The 19,008-nt window shown below is 38.5% G+C and overlaps 1 protein-coding gene across 4 annotated transcripts in view; it reads right to left on the bottom strand.

Moving 5' to 3' along the window:
* Positions 1 to 19,008, bottom strand: part of SIK3 (SIK family kinase 3) — a 252,510-nt gene that overhangs the window by 62,354 nt on the left and 171,148 nt on the right. For all 4 annotated transcript variants that reach the window (XM_068554683.1, XM_068554685.1, XM_068554684.1 and 1 more), the window contains exon 4: positions 18,757 to 18,918. In XM_068554683.1, the coding sequence (XP_068410784.1) occupies positions 18,757 to 18,918 (162 nt within the window). The remainder of the gene's footprint in view (positions 1 to 18,756; positions 18,919 to 19,008) is intronic.

The following is a 19,008-nucleotide window of genomic DNA, read 5'->3' as shown; positions in this document are numbered from 1 at the left end:
GAGACAAAGATGGCATACAATATGTTATGGTCTGAATGTGCCCCCAAAATGCACATGTTGAAATCCTAATCCCCAAGGTGATGGTATTAGGAGGTGGGAGCTTTGGGAATCGATTAGGTCATGAGGGTGGAACCCTCATGAGTGGGATTAGTGCCTGATAAAGGAGGCTCCAGAGAGACCTCTAGCCCCTGCCACCATGGGAGGACACACTGAGCAGGCACTAGCTATGAACCAGGAAGAGGGCCCTCACCAGAAGGCAGTCATGCTGGTGCCTTGAGCTTAGACCTCCCAGCCTGGAACTGTGAGCAATAAACTTCTGCTGTTTATAAGCCACCTAGTCTGTGGTATTTTATTATTGCAGCCCGAATGGACTAAGACGCCTTACTCATAGTTTAAAAATCAATTTTTGTCTATACTCTCACTGTCTCCCCTAACTGAACAAGAGCTGCTATCAAAGAACACCACTAAAGAGACTTAGATTTTCCTTCTTTTCCTTCCATATGTCTAACTTAAGATAAACAGGCTTGATATACTAGCAAATCAAAAAACATGGACGGCCAGAAGAGACGGGAGGGAAAAAAACTCAAAAAAATGGGATAGTAAAAAACAGAACAAAACAAAACAAAACAAACCCAAAAAAAACACGTAGGTAACTGAGAGTTAACCTAATCTTGGCAAATCTTTCTGATAAATAATCTTAACTCTCCCCTAACTAGAAGATATTTTTCTTTCTGCTTATAACTTTTTAATTATTCAAATTCCAGAGGTAAGAAGCCAGTGGATGGACAGAGCCTAAACATGTCTTTATCACCTCGGGCACTCTGTATTCAGCCACTATTTTCTTTTAGCTTCCCAGAACTGCCGTCCTAAGGAATACTAAAGTGCTGCATGGCCCCAGCTCATGTCAGCCCAGGATGGTTCTAACCAGGGGGCACAAGTAAAATAAACTACGGCATCCCAAGCTCACACGGCGGCATCACACAGCGAAGGATGGAGAACGCTGGTACAGTACAAAGGGAAACGCAGAAGCAGGGCAACGTCCACAAGAACAAAAAACGGGAACAAGAACAACAAAAATAACACAGAAACTTAAGGCAAAGAAGAGAACAGATTCAGTGCATGTTCAAAATGATAAGTATATAAACTCTGTAGTTTTGAAGTGTACTGATAATGTCAAAGAAAGGAAGGGGGGGGGGGGTGGGTAAACACCACAGCCCTATCAAGAATTTCTGTGCTCTTACAACAATATGGGAGAGATTAAGTAAATTATGTTATATCTATTTGATATGCAATCATTAAAAATGATTACAAGGAGCAGCATAGGGAAAATATTTGACATACCATAAAGGATAAAAACTACATGTAAAATTGTACATACAGTGACTATAATTATAAAAAGCATGCATAGAAAAAGAAAGAAATGTGTTCAAAATGATAATGATAAGTTTTGGAGGTGAGATTCCAGTTTGAGTACTTCAAAATCTTTTGTTGTTGTTTAAATTTCCTATAGTATGCTTATATTATTGCTTTATTATTCTGTATTAAAAATTTTTGTTTTAAAAATAAAGACTTGAATAATAAGAACTAAAACACTGAGCAGTTAGTTTCAGAAAATTCTCAGGTACAAAGATGCCATAAAGATACTTTATATCCCTTCCTCTTTATTTATCGGCAACAGGAAAAAAATTATGACCTACAGAATCAACATTAAAATGATGAATATTCTAAAGAGTTACAGAAGGAAAGGGAGAAACAAGAGAAGAAACTGGTTGAAGTGAATACTCACACCCACACAACAGAAGCCATATGGGTGGAGTTGTTCTCTTCATGTGGCCTACGGTCATTTATTTCTCCACTCATAAGTGGCTCCTAACATAGTTTGTTAAGTCTCTTTTCCAACCCCCAACACCCTGGTTGGTTAGCATTTGTCTGCAGGCTAGAATGGTATCTTACATCCCCTTAATACAGAGCAGCAGACTTTAATTGGAACCATATGTCTGTCTTCTAGGGATGGTTTAAATACCAGAGCTTTACTATCCATTTTGAGACTTGAAATCCTTTGTTCTAGGCAAGATCAGGAGCCTGGGGCTATACGCGGCAGTGATACTGTAGCCCTAAAAGTTAAGTATATCAACAACTGGGTATGTCTATGCGGTAAGGGGAAAGAGGGAACGGGTGGCACAAATTTAAAAATCAGGACAACTGCAACAGGAAATTTTCTTACTTGGTCCACCACCTTAGAGTAATACCCTTGACTTCTTTTTTGGCTGACCAAGGAGCAACCCGAAGCAGATATAACAGATTAGGTGCAGCCTGCAGCCAGTTCCAAACGTTCACAGTGTCTGTGAAGGTAATACAGTAGTACAGCTACAAGTGGCAGCCAACCCCTCCAGGAGTAACTTGTAGCTTCATTTCACTTCCTCGCTGTGATAAGTAAACAGCTTGGAAGTACGGGGCAGAGGAAAAAAGTGAAGTGGGAAAATAATTATTTATCCTGAATAAACCACCTCACCAGAAAATACGGAGACAAGATCCTTCCTGTTTTAAAATCTGAAAGCTTCTGAGGACTCATAACCCCAATGCTGCACTTGCAATTAAAGACAAAGACCACGAATAGAAATAATTTGGGGCCCTGATTAACTTCTCAACGGACTAATAAGTACGGGGTGTGGGCCACAAGCTGTCAGGTATTCTAGCTAGAAATGACCTGACGAATCAAAGATCAAGACCTGTAAAAGAACACTTTATAAACAGGATTTAGACCGTTATATGGACTGTTAAGATAGAACATGACACGGAAGAGGAACTAACCTTGCTTTTCCTACACAATATTACTAGACTAGAAATCATGTGACCCAAAAGCTTTATTTGGATTTGGACACAAGAGTCAACTGTGTGAATCTCAAAATATTGGTAGTGACAAAGGATGAGTTTCAAAGTTCCCAGGAGTCTCAATATTAGTTTGCTCTTAAAAAATGGGTCTGGGAAGTCCTGAAGTGTTTAGCAATCCCTTCAACCTCTGGCTGAACTTCCTAACTAGGAGCTAATAGAGAAGTAATGCCAAAAACTACTGACTCACAGCCTGAGCATTTATACTCAAGAGAAATTCCTTCATGGGAAAAAAAAAAAAAAAAAAAAAATCAAGTAATCAGCTTATTTGGGAAGGGGGGCATTTGGTTTAGTTTAAGAAACCAGGGGAGGTCAGAATTGGAGGAGGGGAGAGATAATATTCAGGAGATTGAAAGAATATATGTACCTTCTTGGTAACGTGTTAGAGAGGTATTAGAGGACCATTCTGTTGCAGCTCTTACTATTGCCCCATATACGGGGCTCTTCCACAGCTATCACTTAATCTTAGCAATCTCCTGACCCTCCACAACTTCCGAGCATCGTGTATCTATACAGCATGATGACTACCTCCGTGGAAAATGAAAGTTTAAAAACAAAAATGCTGAAGCAGCGTTACATTGGTATTTTCAATGAATGACATGTATTTGCCCCCAAAGTTTTAAAAATATCTTAGCAGTTAGGATCACTGAACTCAGCTATTTTTAAATGAGGTAATAAACGAATCCCCTCCACTCTATCATAGATAGCACTACCCCAACCCTTCTCATGAAAGGCAAAAACCCCTCGCCAACAGTTTGATCTTTTCATCAAACTCAGTACTGAGTAGATGTGTAAAGGAAAACGTTATAATAAGACCTTTTCTATAAGACCTACAAACAATATTCACTGGAATTCTTGAAAACATTAATGCATACTATTGTAATGATGATTCTAAAGTGATTCATATCACTTAGAAAAATAATAGTACAATCATTCAATCAGGTAAGTTTCTAATCCTGATAGGTGAGCACTCTATACAAATTTTTAGTGTGCCTTTTATAGACCATAATGAATCAAGGTCCCCTTAACTTCTCAAAAGAAACTGAAGATACCAAATGGAAATACAGTATATAGGTATAACAATAATATTTTCCAAATTAAAAATTAAGGCATATGGTCTGATAAGCAGAAGGCTACTTTTGCAGAAAAGAAGGTATGATCACATATAAGATTCTCAGTTGTCACCTAGAAACTAAGCAGGCAAGAAAATACTCTCTTAGGTTAAAACTAACAGAATAGAATAAATATAACTCAAATGAGAGGAAACATCTGAACAGTAACCCACCTAAAAGGTAAGGTGTAACTATGCTAATAGGAGTAGGATACGCCCCAAGTTTTTGAGGGACCATTAATGCATCGAGGGGCACACAACACAATCACGCATCTAACTATATAGTTATATACATAAATTGAGTTTTAAGCACAAGTTTAGGGGCAATCGGTATATAATAGAGGAGAAGGGTTTTCCTGAAAAAGAGTCTATCAAGAGCTCAGAGAATCTCTATCTGATTAAAAAGATCAAGGTCATATTTGGACTAGAATGTAAAGAAAACTAACCTATTTAATTGTACAAGTACCCTGTATTTTCCAACTTTTTTGACTCTCAAACTTCTTTCAAAGGAATATATTATCCTAAAAACCTTGCAAGAAAGAAATTTTTAAAATAACTTTGTCATTTTTGTGTGATTTATGATAAAGAAGCAATTTAAGTAAAATATTTTATATTAGTACATTATTAAAACGGATTTAAAAGTTCATTATAAATATTTATATTTATCAACAAAATGAAAAGGCAACCTACTGAATAGGAGAAAATATTTCCAAATCATATATCTGATGAGGGGTTAATATCCAAAATACATAAAGAACTCATACAACTCAGTAGCAAAAAAAAATTCAATTTTTTAAATGGACAGAAGATCTGAATAGACATTTTTCCAAAGAAGACACACAGATGGCCAACAGGTAAACGAAAAGATGTTCAATATCACTAATCACCAGGGAAATGCAAATCAAAACACCTGTTAGAATGGCTATTACCAAAAAGACAAGAAATAACAAGTGTTGGTGAGGGTGTGGAGAAAAGGGAACCCTTGTGCACTGTTGGTGGGAATGTACACTGGTGCAGCCACTATGAAAAACAGTATAGAGGTTCCTCAAAAAATTAAAAATAGAACTACCATATGATCCAGCAATTCCACTTCTAGGTATTGATCCAAAGAAAATGAAAGCACTGGGAATTCCCTGGCAGTTCAGTGGTTAGGACTCCTTGCTCTCAGTGCTGGGAGCCCAAGTTTGATCCCTGGTTGGGGAAATAAAATCCCATAAGCCTTGTGACGTGGCCAAAAAAAAAAAAAGAAAAGAAAAGAAAATGAAAGCACTAATTCAAAAAGACATCTGCACGCTCATGTTCACTGCAGCATTATTTACAATAGCCAAGATACGGAAACAGCCTCAGTGTCCATCGACAGATGAATGGATTTTAAAATGTGGTATATGTACACAGTGGAATATTATTCAGTCATAAAAAAAGAATATAGGGCTTCCCTGGTGGCACAGTGGTTGAGAGTCTGCCTGCCAGTGCAGGGGACACGGGTTCGAGCCCTGGTCTGGGAAGATCCCACATGCCGCGGAGCAGCTAGGCCCATGAGCCACAATCACTGAGCCTGCGCGTCTGGAGCCTGCGCTCCGCAACAAGGGAGGCCGCGATAATGAGAGGCCCGCGCACCGTGATGAAGAGTGGCCCCCACTTGCCACAACTAGAGAAAGCCCTCGCTCAGAAACGAAGACCCACCACAGCCGTAAACAAATAAATAAAAATTAAAAAAAAAAAAAAGAATATAAAATCTTGTCATTTAAAAAATATTAAATAGTTATATTCACTTTATTTCTTGTTTTTTCTTTTCCATTATGGTTTATTACAGGATATCAAATATACTTCTCTGTGTATACAGTAGAACCTTGTTGTTTATCCATTTTATATATAATAGTTTGCATCTACTAATTCCAAACTCCCAATCCACCCCTCCCTCAGCCCCCTCCCCCTTGGCAACCACAAGTCTGTTCTCTATGTCTGTGAGTGTGTTTCTGTTTCATAGATAAGTTCATCTGCGTCATATTTTAGATTCCACATATAAGTGACATCATATGGTATTTGTCTTCCTCTTCCTGACTTACTTCACTTAGCATGATAATCTCTAGGTCCATCCATGTTGCTGCAAATGGCATTATTTTACTCTTTTTTATGGCTGAGCAGTATTCCAGTGTATGTATGTATGTGTGTGTGTGTGTGTGTGTGTGTGTACACACCACATCTTCCCTATCCATTCAGCTGTCGATGGACATTTAGGTTGCTTCCACGTCTAGGCTATTATAAATAGTGCTGCTATGAACACTGGGGTGCATGTATCTTTTCTTTTCTTTTCTTTTTTTAAACATCTTTATTGGAGTATAATTACTTACAATGGTGTGTTAGTTTCTGCTGTATAACAAAGTGAATCAGCTATACATATACATATATCCCTATATCTCCTCCCTCTTGCGTCTCCCTCCCACCCTCCCTATCCCACTCCTCTAGGTGGACACAAAGCACCGAGCTGATCTCCCTGTGCCATGCGGCTGCTTCCCACTAGCTATCTATTTTACATTTGGTAGCGTATATATGTCCATGCCACTCTCTCACTTCGTTCCAGCTTACCCTTCCCCCTCCCCGTGTCCTCAAGTCCATTCTCTATGTCTGTGCCTTTATTCCTGTCCTGTGGGGTGCATGTATCTTTTCGAATTATAGTTTTGTCCGGATGTAAGCCCAGGAGTGAGGTTGCTGGATCATATGGTAACTCTATTTTTAGTTTTCTGAGGAACCTCCATACTGTTCTCCATAGTGGCTGCACCAATTTACATTCCCACCAACAGTGTGGGAGGGTTCCCTTTTCTCCACATCCTCTCCAGCATTGGTTATCTGCAGACTTTTTAATGATGGCCATTCTGACTGGTGTGAGGTGGTACCTCATTGCAGTTTTGATTTGCGTTTCTCTAATAATTAGCGATGTTGAGCATTTTTTCATGTGTCATGTGTGTCAACTATGTGTACCTGAAATGCCTTTTTAATGAAGGTACATTAATTTTTCATTTGTAAAAGCTCCAGTCTTAGGAATAGGATTCAGAAGAGAGAATTTTCCAAACTCCATTTTCCCAAGGGTCAATATACATTAAAGTTCCTTAGCCCCTGATAGTTGAGGGTCCTATACCATTTCAGGCTGAGAGCACAAGGGTGAGGCGTTATGATTCCTAGGCTCTACTAGGACCCGAATTTGGGAAAGTCACATGGCCTCTCTGGGTCTCAATTTACTACCCATCAACCAGGGAGGTGTACTGAAAGATTACCTAAACAAAGGGTGTTAGGATCATGACATAAAATTTGGGACTGACACGATGAATATTCATAACTACTTTTTGTGACCTGTCAGGGACATTCTCAATCACCAGACTACGGAAGGGGTCTCAGAAATCCAAGGTTTCCAACCTTTGTTTTGAGATACAGATATGACTGTATCTTAGTATATTCATACTGGCGGTGAAAGGTCAATAGACTTATGAAATGTTTTAGTTTCTCACTTTTAAAAAATGAAGTAGTCTAGATCTCACTGCATTAAAGGTCAAAAATTTCCACAGTACCTTAAATCCATGCACTGTGGAAATTCTTTCCAAAATGTTGGCTTTGCTGGAGCTGAACTTCAGATCTTTGCTGTCTACTGATTGCCAACTAAAACAATAACACTGGAGTGGAAACCATCTCATGGAGACCATTCTGGGAGTCGACATTTAAAGAAAAAAGTTTCCAACTTCCTTAGGTTAAAAAAAAAAAAGTTTCCACAACTTTCAAAACATTCTCATAACGTCTGAGTATTTCAAATAACTTTGCTTCAGGGAGTAAGCCAGCTACATTTAGGCAATCTTTTATAAATACAGAAATTTCTCTAGTTAATTTTTAAGGACAAGAATTAAAATTCCTTTTAAATAGCAGTGCATCAACCATTAAAAATAGGGCAACACCAGTTTGATAGCTTAATATAATCCATCAATAAGAAAATCTGATTTCTCTATTTCTAAACATATCTCCGACTGGAAGTTCCCTCTTCCTGGCCCAGAGATGTGACTCGTTACCCAGTCCCAGAAATTCCTGCTCTGCTCACATCTCTTGTATTTGTTGCCCTTTTCTTCCTTCCCACATCCACTACCTCCACCTGTATGCAGGATTTTACCATTTCACAGCCTTTTAACTGATCTTCCTATTGCTTTCCTGTCCCCTCTCCCTACTCCCGCCCTTTTTTCCTTATCCACCCTGAATCTGATTTATTTAGCCTGGCATTCAAACAATTTCACAATTTAGTATAAATACCTCCCCTTCCTGCCTTCTCAGGCCTGACTCCCCTCCTCGATCCTTCCCTCTCACCAAGCTTTTCTGCAGATATGCTGTGTGCATTCTACTGCTGCTCACGCTTCTCCAACTCAGCTTCCCACTGTAACCAAAATAAAGCCCCAAATCCTCACCATGTGCACAGGGCCCCACGTGAACTGGCCCTTGCCAGCTCTCTCATCCCATCTTTCCACCCCCGGCCTTATTTATTATCCTCAGCCATGCTAAACTTTCTCTTACCCCCTAAATATGTTGAATTTGCCACTCGCAGGCCTTTGCCTTGCTCTTCCTTCTGTTTGGAAGGCTCTGACCATCCTGGTTACCCTCCCACAAGTCATTCTATCAGGCTACTCGATATTACCATTTTCACAGCCCTTACGAGAGCTTGTTTATGTGCTTACTGTCTATCTTTCCCCATCAGAATGTTAGTTCCAAGGGACTATTTTATCTGCTGCTGTATTCCCAGTGTCTGCACACAGCAGGTGCTTTACTAACATCTGCTTACTGACTAATCCCACTGGCATTCTCTCCTTGACACCTATCCTTAAAGAATTCCATTCATCCTTTAAGACTCACCTCAAGCGCTATATTCTCAAAAGGGTGTTTCTGTCCTCATCACCACTGTGTAAAGTTCAGATCAACAAAGTTATCGAGCACCTACTATAGAACAGGTACGATAAATGGGATATGCTTGCAGTCCCTGAGGCGTTTGTAATCTAATGAAATTCTGCAAACTAAAGTGCTTTCTCCATCCTCTGAACTCCTGTGGTAACTGGACTATACGATTGACGTGATAATGAATCATGATGTGCTCTGTAACATCTCTCCTATTGTATCAAACTGCAATTTGGTAGCTGTTGGCCATGCTGTCACCCAGGGATACAATCGATGTGCTGAGAGAGCCATGTTGTGCCTCCCCCATCCCGAATCTGCTCCTTTGTGGATCCTCACACATCTGAGGCACAAAGTGAAAGGTTAGAGACCAAGAATCCTATTCTTTTCCCAGCGCTGAACTCTCTACACGAAAGCGATTTGCATGAGTGCTCTTTATAAGAAATTCAAACTTTTAGCAAGTTAAAGGTGTTTTGGAAACTCTAGTGTTTTCTAAACAAGACATATTTGCATGCCAAGTATGTTGAAATTAAATGATATACGTGAAAATGCCTTGCAAAGTACTTTTTATAGATGTAAAGCATAATTTTGGTGTTATTTAACTTTTCAAAGCTCTAAGCACTTGTTGCCCAAATAGACTGTAAATTCTTGAGGGTGGGAGTCATGTTCTTAGCCTTCTTTTTTCTGTTCCATGATACCGGAGCAAGAAGCCTTTGTTAAGAACAGTGAAGATTATAGATAGCCACTACAAATTCTTCGTTCCAGACTTGGCAACTCTGCCTTTCAGAAATAAAATTCTTTATTCTGAAAACAATCAATGCTTATGCTGGATTACTAATGATAGAAACATCTTTCAAATAATTCTACAGAAGATAGGTTTGTGACCAGCATTAAGAAGAAAGCACTAAAACCAGAAAAAAAACCCAAAGTATTCACCTGGGCTTCATTCTCTCTAGAACTAGCACTAGAACAAAAATTCATAGGTAAGAATTTAATCACAAAAACTCTTAAACAATGGAATGACGTTTAATCTTTTAATATCTGTAACTGAAATTATCTCTCGTGTCCTGGGAACACATATTCACTTGAAGAGGGCTAACATGGGTTTTTATAATAGCTAGATTTTTATAGTAGTACCAAGTATTACATGTAAATTGTCACATTACTTCATACAAAAAGTAAACATAAATTCCTGTAAGCACAGACATCCCCAGAACAACTTATTCATCTACTTTTGAACAGGATGCATAATCTTTTCATCAAAACCACTAGGCAAATATTGGATAAGGAAAACATGAATTCCTTAAATTTCCTGATCTGAATTTTTATTAATTCCAAGTTAATTTGCTACTATAACATATATGATGATTTTTAAAATGAGGTGCTTAAGACTAACAATATTTTAAATAAAACAAAAAACCCCTCTTTTCTCTCTCATGTGTTTCTTTCATATACAGTAGTTCTTTCTTACTGAGATTTATAATAATTCATCAAAAAGACTACTGAAAAGATCAGGGATCTGAAAGTTACTTTCAGCTTTCAGAATAAAAAGTTGATTTCATTACTTATCTGAACTTATCCCATCAGAACCATCCAACCTACCTCTCTAAAATTAGTCATGCTGTAGTCAGCTGCAACTAGAAGCGTTTCTCCCACTGGTCCATTAAGTTCAAAGAAGGCCTGGCTGATGAGAAACGGGTATTCTATCCAATTTATGTGTAGGAAGGGAAGTTCAGGCAATGACTGAGAAACTGAGTAATGATAGCATGTAGGAAAGAATGCAAACAAAGACAATGTCAGATACTGTAGCAGAGCACAAAACTAGAGGTGCTCATTTATTCTTTGCTTTGCTCTGAAAACAAGTAATAAAAATGCAGACTTTAGGTTAATGAAATAAAAATCTTGCCAAAGTATATGTATTAATACACAGAGAGCCCAAGGCTGGCTGTCAGCACCCCTAGGAGTCTGTAATTACACACCAACAGGTAGAGACTCATATTGTGACTGCATGGGTTTGTTTTTAACTATTAACAAAGAAAAGTATTTAAAAATCTCCTTACCCAAATATTTGTCAGTAGAGTTTCTAAATTCAATTATCATCAACCCCTGCTTTTTAAACTTAGCTTCTCAATGCAAAAACTAAAAGCCATACAAATTTCCCTTAACTAAATCAAAATGATTCTAAGTTCAAAATCAAGAACAAGGAAGCATAAAAATTTTTTCTTAGTCTTTGGTCAGTGAAGGTAGAATAAGACTGTAGCAGAAAAAGAGGGCCTTCCTTTAACTCACTACCCTAATCAAAAATCCAAAGAACCCTACAGTAACATTTGTGGTAGGCTGAATAACAGCCCTTCAAAGACATCCTTGTCCTAATCCACGGAACTTGTGGATGTGTTACCTTCTTTTGCAGATGTGGTTAGGTTAAGGATCTTGAGCTGGAGAGACCATCCTGGTTCATCCAGGAGGGCCCAATGTAATCACAAGGGTCCTTACAAGAGGGAAGTAAGAGGATCAGATTAGGAGTGGGAGATGTGACAATGGAAACAGGAGGTGGAAGTGTGATGTAAGGGATGGAGCCAAGGAATGCAGGAGGCCTCCATGAGCTGAAAAAGGCAAGGAGATGAATCCTCCAAAGCCTCCAGATGGAACCAGTTCCACCAATACCTTGGTTTCAGCCCCACAGGATTCATTTCAGATTTCTGACCTCCAGAACTATAAGATAAACTTGTATTGTTTCATGCCACTAAGTGTGTGGTAATTTGCTACAGCAACAATAGATAATTAACACAACATTTGATTATACTTTTAAGGATTGTGAAGCTTAGTAGGTGTTATTACCATTAATTTAATTGAAACTACAATGAATAATTACAAAAGAGGGTTTGAAATTGTCAGGCCTTTCCACCCTACCCACCCTTGTGAGAACTGTCAGCATCTAGAGAGCTTTAGAGAATATAAAACAGACGTAAGGGCAAAGGAAGAACATGATTTCGTGTAAGATAAAGAAAGCATCTAATTCCTGTCTACTGTGTATTGAGCAAATACAGAACTCAAAGAGCTTACAACTGTAAAAGTTCTAATCAGCCCAACTCAGATAAACAAAAGGCTAGGTGACATTCCGAGGATGTAAAAGTAGAGCCTGGAAAGTGAGCAGAGTTATGTACACAAAAGAAACTGTCAGAAGAATCAACAACCTACAAGGGTACACATAGGTACTTTGACCTATAATATAATATAATATAAATTTGAACTCTCAATTCCCACCCAGTTAAGGAGGGAAATCTTCAGAATTGCTTCTTACCTAGGCTTTTCAAGACAGTTATATTCTAGCTAAAGTTCTGTTTTCTATATGAGATTCCAGTCCTTTTTTATCTGGAAGACGAGGGACATACAATGCAATACCAAAAATTGTCAGAAAAACAAAAATGGTTTATTTTCATATTTATAGTTTCCATATAAACTGCAGTCACTTTCTTCTATCAATAGGTGGTGAGCTTGCATTGGTTAGGCAAATGCTGACAGTTAACTAAAATTGAAGTATGAGTAGAGTGAGGCAGTGAAAAGTGCTTTTGTAGGCACTGTCAGATGAGCAGATGAATGAAATTTGAGGATAAAAAGAGATGGACTGCCTTTAAACCACTGTAAGATCTATTCTTCTTAAATGATCATAAAACCACAGTCTTAAGAATAAGCATGCTCTATATCAGCAGTGACACAAATCAACCTTCTCAAGTGAAGGTGAGAAGGCACACAATTTTATCAGTTTTTTTTTTTTACTACTTTATTCTATATTTTATTCCTTATTTAAAAATTACTTTTTCTTCTTTCTTCCCAACCTAGTTGCATCCCAAACTACATGAAAAAGTAGCATCAATGTATTTTGAAAGCTTATTAATTTTCAAGCCACACACACACAAAAATCCTTTTCATAATACTTCTTTCTGAATAGATGAAACAGATAATCCCTTGCTTTAAGAACCTTGAAGGGGGGAGGAGAGAAGATGGCGGAAGAGTAAGACGCGGAGATCACCTTCCTTCCCACAGATACAGTAGAAATACATCTACACGTGGAACTGCTCCTACAGAACACCCACTGAACGCTGGCAGAAAACGTCCGACCTCCAAAAAGCCGTGTGGACGAAAGGCTCTTGGTGCTCCAGCCAGGCATCAGGGCCGTGCCTCTGAGGTGGGAGAGCCAACTTCAGGACACTGGTCCACAAGAGACCTCCCAGCTCCACGTAATACCAAACGGTAAAAATCTCTCAGAGATCTCCATCTCAACATCAAGACCCAGCATCACTCAATGACCAGCAAGCTACAGTGCTGAACACCCTATGCCAAACAACTAGCAAGACAGGAACACAGCCCCGTCCATTAGCAGAGAGGCTGCCTAAAATCATAATAAGGCCACAGACACCCCAAAATACACCACCAGACGTGGATGTGCCCACCAGAAAGACAAGATCCAGCCTCATCCACCAGAGCTCAGGCGCTAGTTCCCTACACCAGGAAGCCTACACAACCCACTGAACCAACCTTAGCCACTGGGGACAGATACCAAAAACAACGGGAACTACAAACCTGCAGTCTGTGAAAAGGAGACCCCAAACACAGTAAGATAAGCAAAATGAGACGACAGAAAAACACACAGCAGATGAAGGAGCAGGGTCAAAACACACCAGACTTAACAAATGAAGAGGAAATAGGTAGTCTACCTGAAAAAGAATTCAGAATAATGATAGTAAGGATGATCCAAAATCTTGGAAATAGAATAGACAAAATGCAAGAAACATTTAACAAGGACGTAGAAGAACTAAAGAGGAACCAAGCAATGATGAAAAACACAATAAATGAAATTAAAAATACTCTAGATGGGATCAATAGCAGAATAACTGAGGCAGAAGAAAGGATAAGTGACCTGGAAGATAAAATGGTGGAAATAACTACTACAGAGCAGGATAAAGAAAAAAGAATGAAAAGAACTGAGGACAGTCTCAGAGACCTCTGGGACAACATTAAATGCACCAACATTCGAATTATAGGGGTCCCAGAAGAAGAAGAGAAAAAGAAAGGGACTGAGAAAATATTTGAAGAGATTATAGTTGAAAACTTCCCTAATATGGGAAAGGAAATAGTTAATCAAGTCCTGGAAGCACAGAGAGTCCCATACAGGATAAACCCAAGGAGAAACACGCCAAGACACATATTAATCAAACTGTCAAAAATTAAATATAAGGAAAACATATTAAAGGCAGCAAGGGAAAAAAAACAAATAACACACAAGGGAATCCCCATAAGGTTAACATCTGATCTTTCAGCAGAAACTCTGCAAGCCAGAAGGGACTGGCAGGATATACTTAAAGTGATGAAGGAGAAAAACCTACAACCAAGATTACTCTACCCAGCAAGGATCTCATTCAGATTCGATGGAGAAATTAAAACGTTTACAGACAAGCAAAAGCTGAGAGAGTTCAGCACCACCAAACCAGCTTTACAACAAATGCTAAAGGAACTTCTCTAGGCAAGAAACACAAGAGAAGGAAAACACCTACAATAACAAACCCAAAACATTTAAGAAAATGGGAATAGGAACATACATATCGATAATTACCTTGAATGTAAATGGATTAAATGCTCCCACCAAAAGACACAGGCTGGCTGAATGGATACAAAAACAAGACCCATATATATGCTGTCTACAAGAGACCCACTTCAGACCTAGAGACACATACAGACTGAAAGTGAGGGGATGGAAAAAGATATTCCATGCAAATGGAAATCAAAAGAAAGCTGGAGTAGCAATTCTCATATCAGACAAAATAGACTTTAAAATAAAGACTATTACAAGAGACAAAGAAGGACACTATATAATGATCAAGGGATCGATCCAAGAGGAAGCTATAACAATTGTAAATATTTATGCACCCAACATAGGAGCACCTCAATACATAAGGCAAATACTAACAGCCATAAAAGGGGAAATCGACAGCAACACAATCATAGTAGGGGACTTTAACACCCCACTTTCACCAATGGACAGATCATCCAAAATGAAAATAAATAAGGAAACACAAGCTTTAAATGATACATTAAACATGATGGACTTAATTGATATTTATAGGACATTCCACCCAAAAACAACAGAATACACATTTTTCTCAAGTGCTCATGGCACATTCTCCAGGATAGATCATATCTTGGGTCACAAATCAAGCCTTGGTAAATTTAAGAAAATTGAAATCGTATCAAGTATCTTTTCCGACCACAACGCTATGAGACTAGATATCAATTACAGGAAAAGATCTGTAAAAAATACAAACACATGGAGGCTACACAATACACTACTTAATAACGAAGTGATTACTGAAGAAATCAAAGGGGAAATCAAAAAATACCTAGAAACAAATGACAATGGAGATACGACGACCCAAAACCTATGGGACGCAGCAAAAGCAGTGCTAAGAGGGAAGTTTATAGCAATACAAGCCTACCTCAAGAAACAGGAAACATCTCGAATAAACAACCTAACCTTGCACCTGAAGCAATTAGAGAAAGAAGAACAAAAAAACCCCAAAGCCAGCAGAAGGAAAGAAATCATAAAGATCAGGTCAGAAATAAATGAAAAAGAAATGAAGGAAACAATAGCAAAAGTCAATGAAACTAAAAGCTGGTTCTTTGAGAAGATAAACAAAATTGATAAACCATTAGCCAGACTCATCAAGAGAAAAAGGGAGAAGACTCAGATCAATAGAATTAGAAATGAAAAAGGAGAAGTAACCACTGACACTGCAGAAATACAAAAGATCATGAGAGATTACTACAAGCAACTCTATGCCAATGAAATGGACAACCTGGAAGAAATGGACAGATTCTTAGAAATGCACAAACTGCCGAGACTGAACCAGGAAGAAATAGAAAATATGAACAGACCAATCACAAGCACTGAAATTGAAACTGTGATTAAAAACCTTCCAACAAACAAAAGCCCAGGACCAGATGGCTTCACAGGTGAATTCTATCAAACATTTAGAGAAGAGCTAACACCTATCCTTCTCAAACTCTTCCAAAATATTGCAGAGGGAGGAACACTCCCAAACTCATTCTACGAGGCCACCATCACCCTGATACCAAAACCAGACAAAGATGTCACAAAGAAAGAAAACTACAGGCCAATATCACTGATGAATATAGATGCAAAAATCCTCAACAAAATGCTAGCAAACAGAATCCAACAGCACATTGAAAGGATCATACACCATGATCAAGTGGGGTTTATCCCAGGAATGCAAGGATTCTTCAATATACGCAAATCAATCAGTGTGATACACCATATTAACAAATTGAAGGAGAAAAACCATATGATCATCTCAATAGATGCAGAGAAAGCTTTCGACAAAATTCAACACCCATTTATGATAAAAGCCCTGCAGAAAGTAGGCATAGAGGGAACTTTCCTGAACATAATAAAGGCCATATATGACAAACCCACAGCCAACATTGTCCTCAATGGTGAAAAACTGAAACCATTTCCACTAAGATCAGGAACAAGACAAGGTTGCCCACTCTCACCACTATTATTCAACATAGTTTTGGAAGTGTTAGCCACAGCAATCAGAGAAGACAAAGAAATAAAAGGAATCCAAATCGGAAAAGAAGAAGTAAAGCTGTCACTATTTGCAGATGACATGATACTATACATAGAGAATCCTAAAGATGCTACCAGAAAACTCCTAGAGCTAATCAATGAATTTGGTGAAGTAGCAGGATACAAAATTAATGCACAGAAATCTCTTGCATTTCTATACACTAATGACGAAAAATCTGAAAGTGAAATTAAGAAAACACTCCCATTTACCATTGCAACAAAAAGAAAAAAATATCTAGGAATAAACCTACCTAAGGAGACAAAAGACCTGTATGCAGAAAATTATAAGACACTGATGAAAGAAATTAAAGATGATACAAATAGATGGAGAGATATACCATGTTCCTGGATTGGAAGAATCAACATTGTGAAAATGACTCTACTACCCAAAGCAATCTACAGATTCAATGCAATCCCTATCAAACTACCACTGGCATTTTTCACAGAACTAGAACAAAAAATTTCACAATTTGTATGGAAACACAAAAGACCCCGAATAGCCAAAGCAATCTTGAGAACGAAAAATGGAGCTGGGGGAATCAGGCTTCCTGACTTCAGACTATATTACAAAGCTTCAGTAATCAAGACAGTTTGGTACTGGCACAAAAACAGAAATATAGATCAATGGAACAGGATACAAAGCCCAGAGATAAACCCACACACATATGGTCACCTTATCTTTGATAAAGGAGGCAAGAATATACAGTGGAGAAAAGACAGCCTCTTCAATAAGTGGTGCTGGGAAAATTGGACAGGTACATGTAAAAGTATGAAATTAGAACACTGCCTGACACCATGCACAAAAATAAACTCAAAATGGATTAAAGACCTAAGTGTAAGGGCAGACACTATCAAACTCTTAGAGGAAAACATAGGCAGAACACTCTATGACATACATCACAGCAAGATTCTTTTTGACCCAGCTCCCAGAGAAATGGAAATAAGAACACAAATAAACAAATGGGACCTAATGAAACTTAAAAGCTTTTGCACAGCAAAGGAAACCATAAACAAGACCAAAAGACAACCCTCAGAATGGGAGAAAATATTTGCAAATGAAGCAACTGACAAAGGATTAATCTCCAAGATTTACAAGCAGCTCATGCAGCTCAATAACAAAAAAACCAACAACCCAATCCAAAAATGGGCAGAAGACCTAAATAGACATTTCTCCAAAGAAGATATACAGATGGCCTACAGACACATGAAAGAATGCTCAACATCATTAATCATTAGAGAAATGCAAATCAAAACTACAATGAGATATCATCTCACACCGGTCAGAATGGCCATCATCAAAAAATCTAGAAACAATAAATGCTGGAGAGGGTGTGGAGGAAAGGGAACACTCTTGCACTGTTGGTGGGAATGTAAATTGATACAGCCACTATGGAGAACAGTATGGAGGTTCCTGAAAAAACTACAAATAGAACTACCATACGACCCAGCAATCCCAATACTGGGCATATACCCTGAGAAAACCATAGGTCAAAAAGAGTCATGTACCAAAATGTTCATTGCAGCTCTATTTACAATAGCCAGGACATGGAAGCAACCTAAATGTCCATCGACAGATGAATGGATAAAGAAGATGTGGCACATATATACAATGGAATATTACTCAGCCATAAAAAGAAATGAAATGGAGGTATTTGTAATGAGGTGGATGGAGTTAGAGTCTGTCATACAGAGTGAAGTAAGTCGGAAAGAGACAAACAAATACAGTATGCTAACACATATATACGGAATCTAAGGGAAAAAAAAGGCCATGAAGAACCTAGTGGCAAGACGGGAATAAAGACACAGACCTACTAGAGAATGGACTTGAGGATATGGGGAGGGGGTGGGGTGAGAAGTGACAGGGTAAGAGAGTGTCATGGACATATATACACTACCAAATGTAAAATAGATAACTAGTGGGAAGCAGCCGCATAGCACAGGGAGATCAGCTCGGTGCTTTGTGACCACCTAGAGGGGTGGGATGGGGAGGGTGGGAGGGAGGGAGATGCAAGAGGGAAGAGAAATGGGAACATATTGTATATGTATAACTGATTCACTTTGTTATAAAGCAGAAGCTAACACACCATTGTAAGGCAATTATACTTCAATAAAGATGTTTAAAAAAAAAAAAAAAAAAGAACCTTGAAGGAAAAGCTGCTTCACTCCTATTTCACATCCTCAGCATACTTCTCACCTGCTATTTTGATATTCAGATTGGCATCCAGTAGCAAATTTTCAGCTTTTAGATCACGATGAACAATATTCCGACAGTGACAAAAATAGACAGCTGCGACAATCTGTTTGAACTTCCGACGGGCCTCCTTTTCTGCCATTCTGCCATGGGCCACCAGGTGGTCTGCAGTGAAGAAGAACACCATCAGTTCTTGTTTTGGGACAGTGGTATAATTTCAAAAGGTAGACAGAAGGAGTGATGCAAGCAGGCCCA

The sequence above is a fragment of the Eschrichtius robustus genome, chromosome 11 (assembly GCF_028021215.1).
Source record: "Eschrichtius robustus isolate mEscRob2 chromosome 11, mEscRob2.pri, whole genome shotgun sequence".
Lineage (NCBI taxonomy): Eukaryota > Metazoa > Chordata > Mammalia > Artiodactyla > Eschrichtiidae > Eschrichtius > Eschrichtius robustus.
The sequence above is the reverse complement of the archived record's forward strand: the minus strand, read 5'-3'. Positions and strand labels throughout refer to the sequence as shown.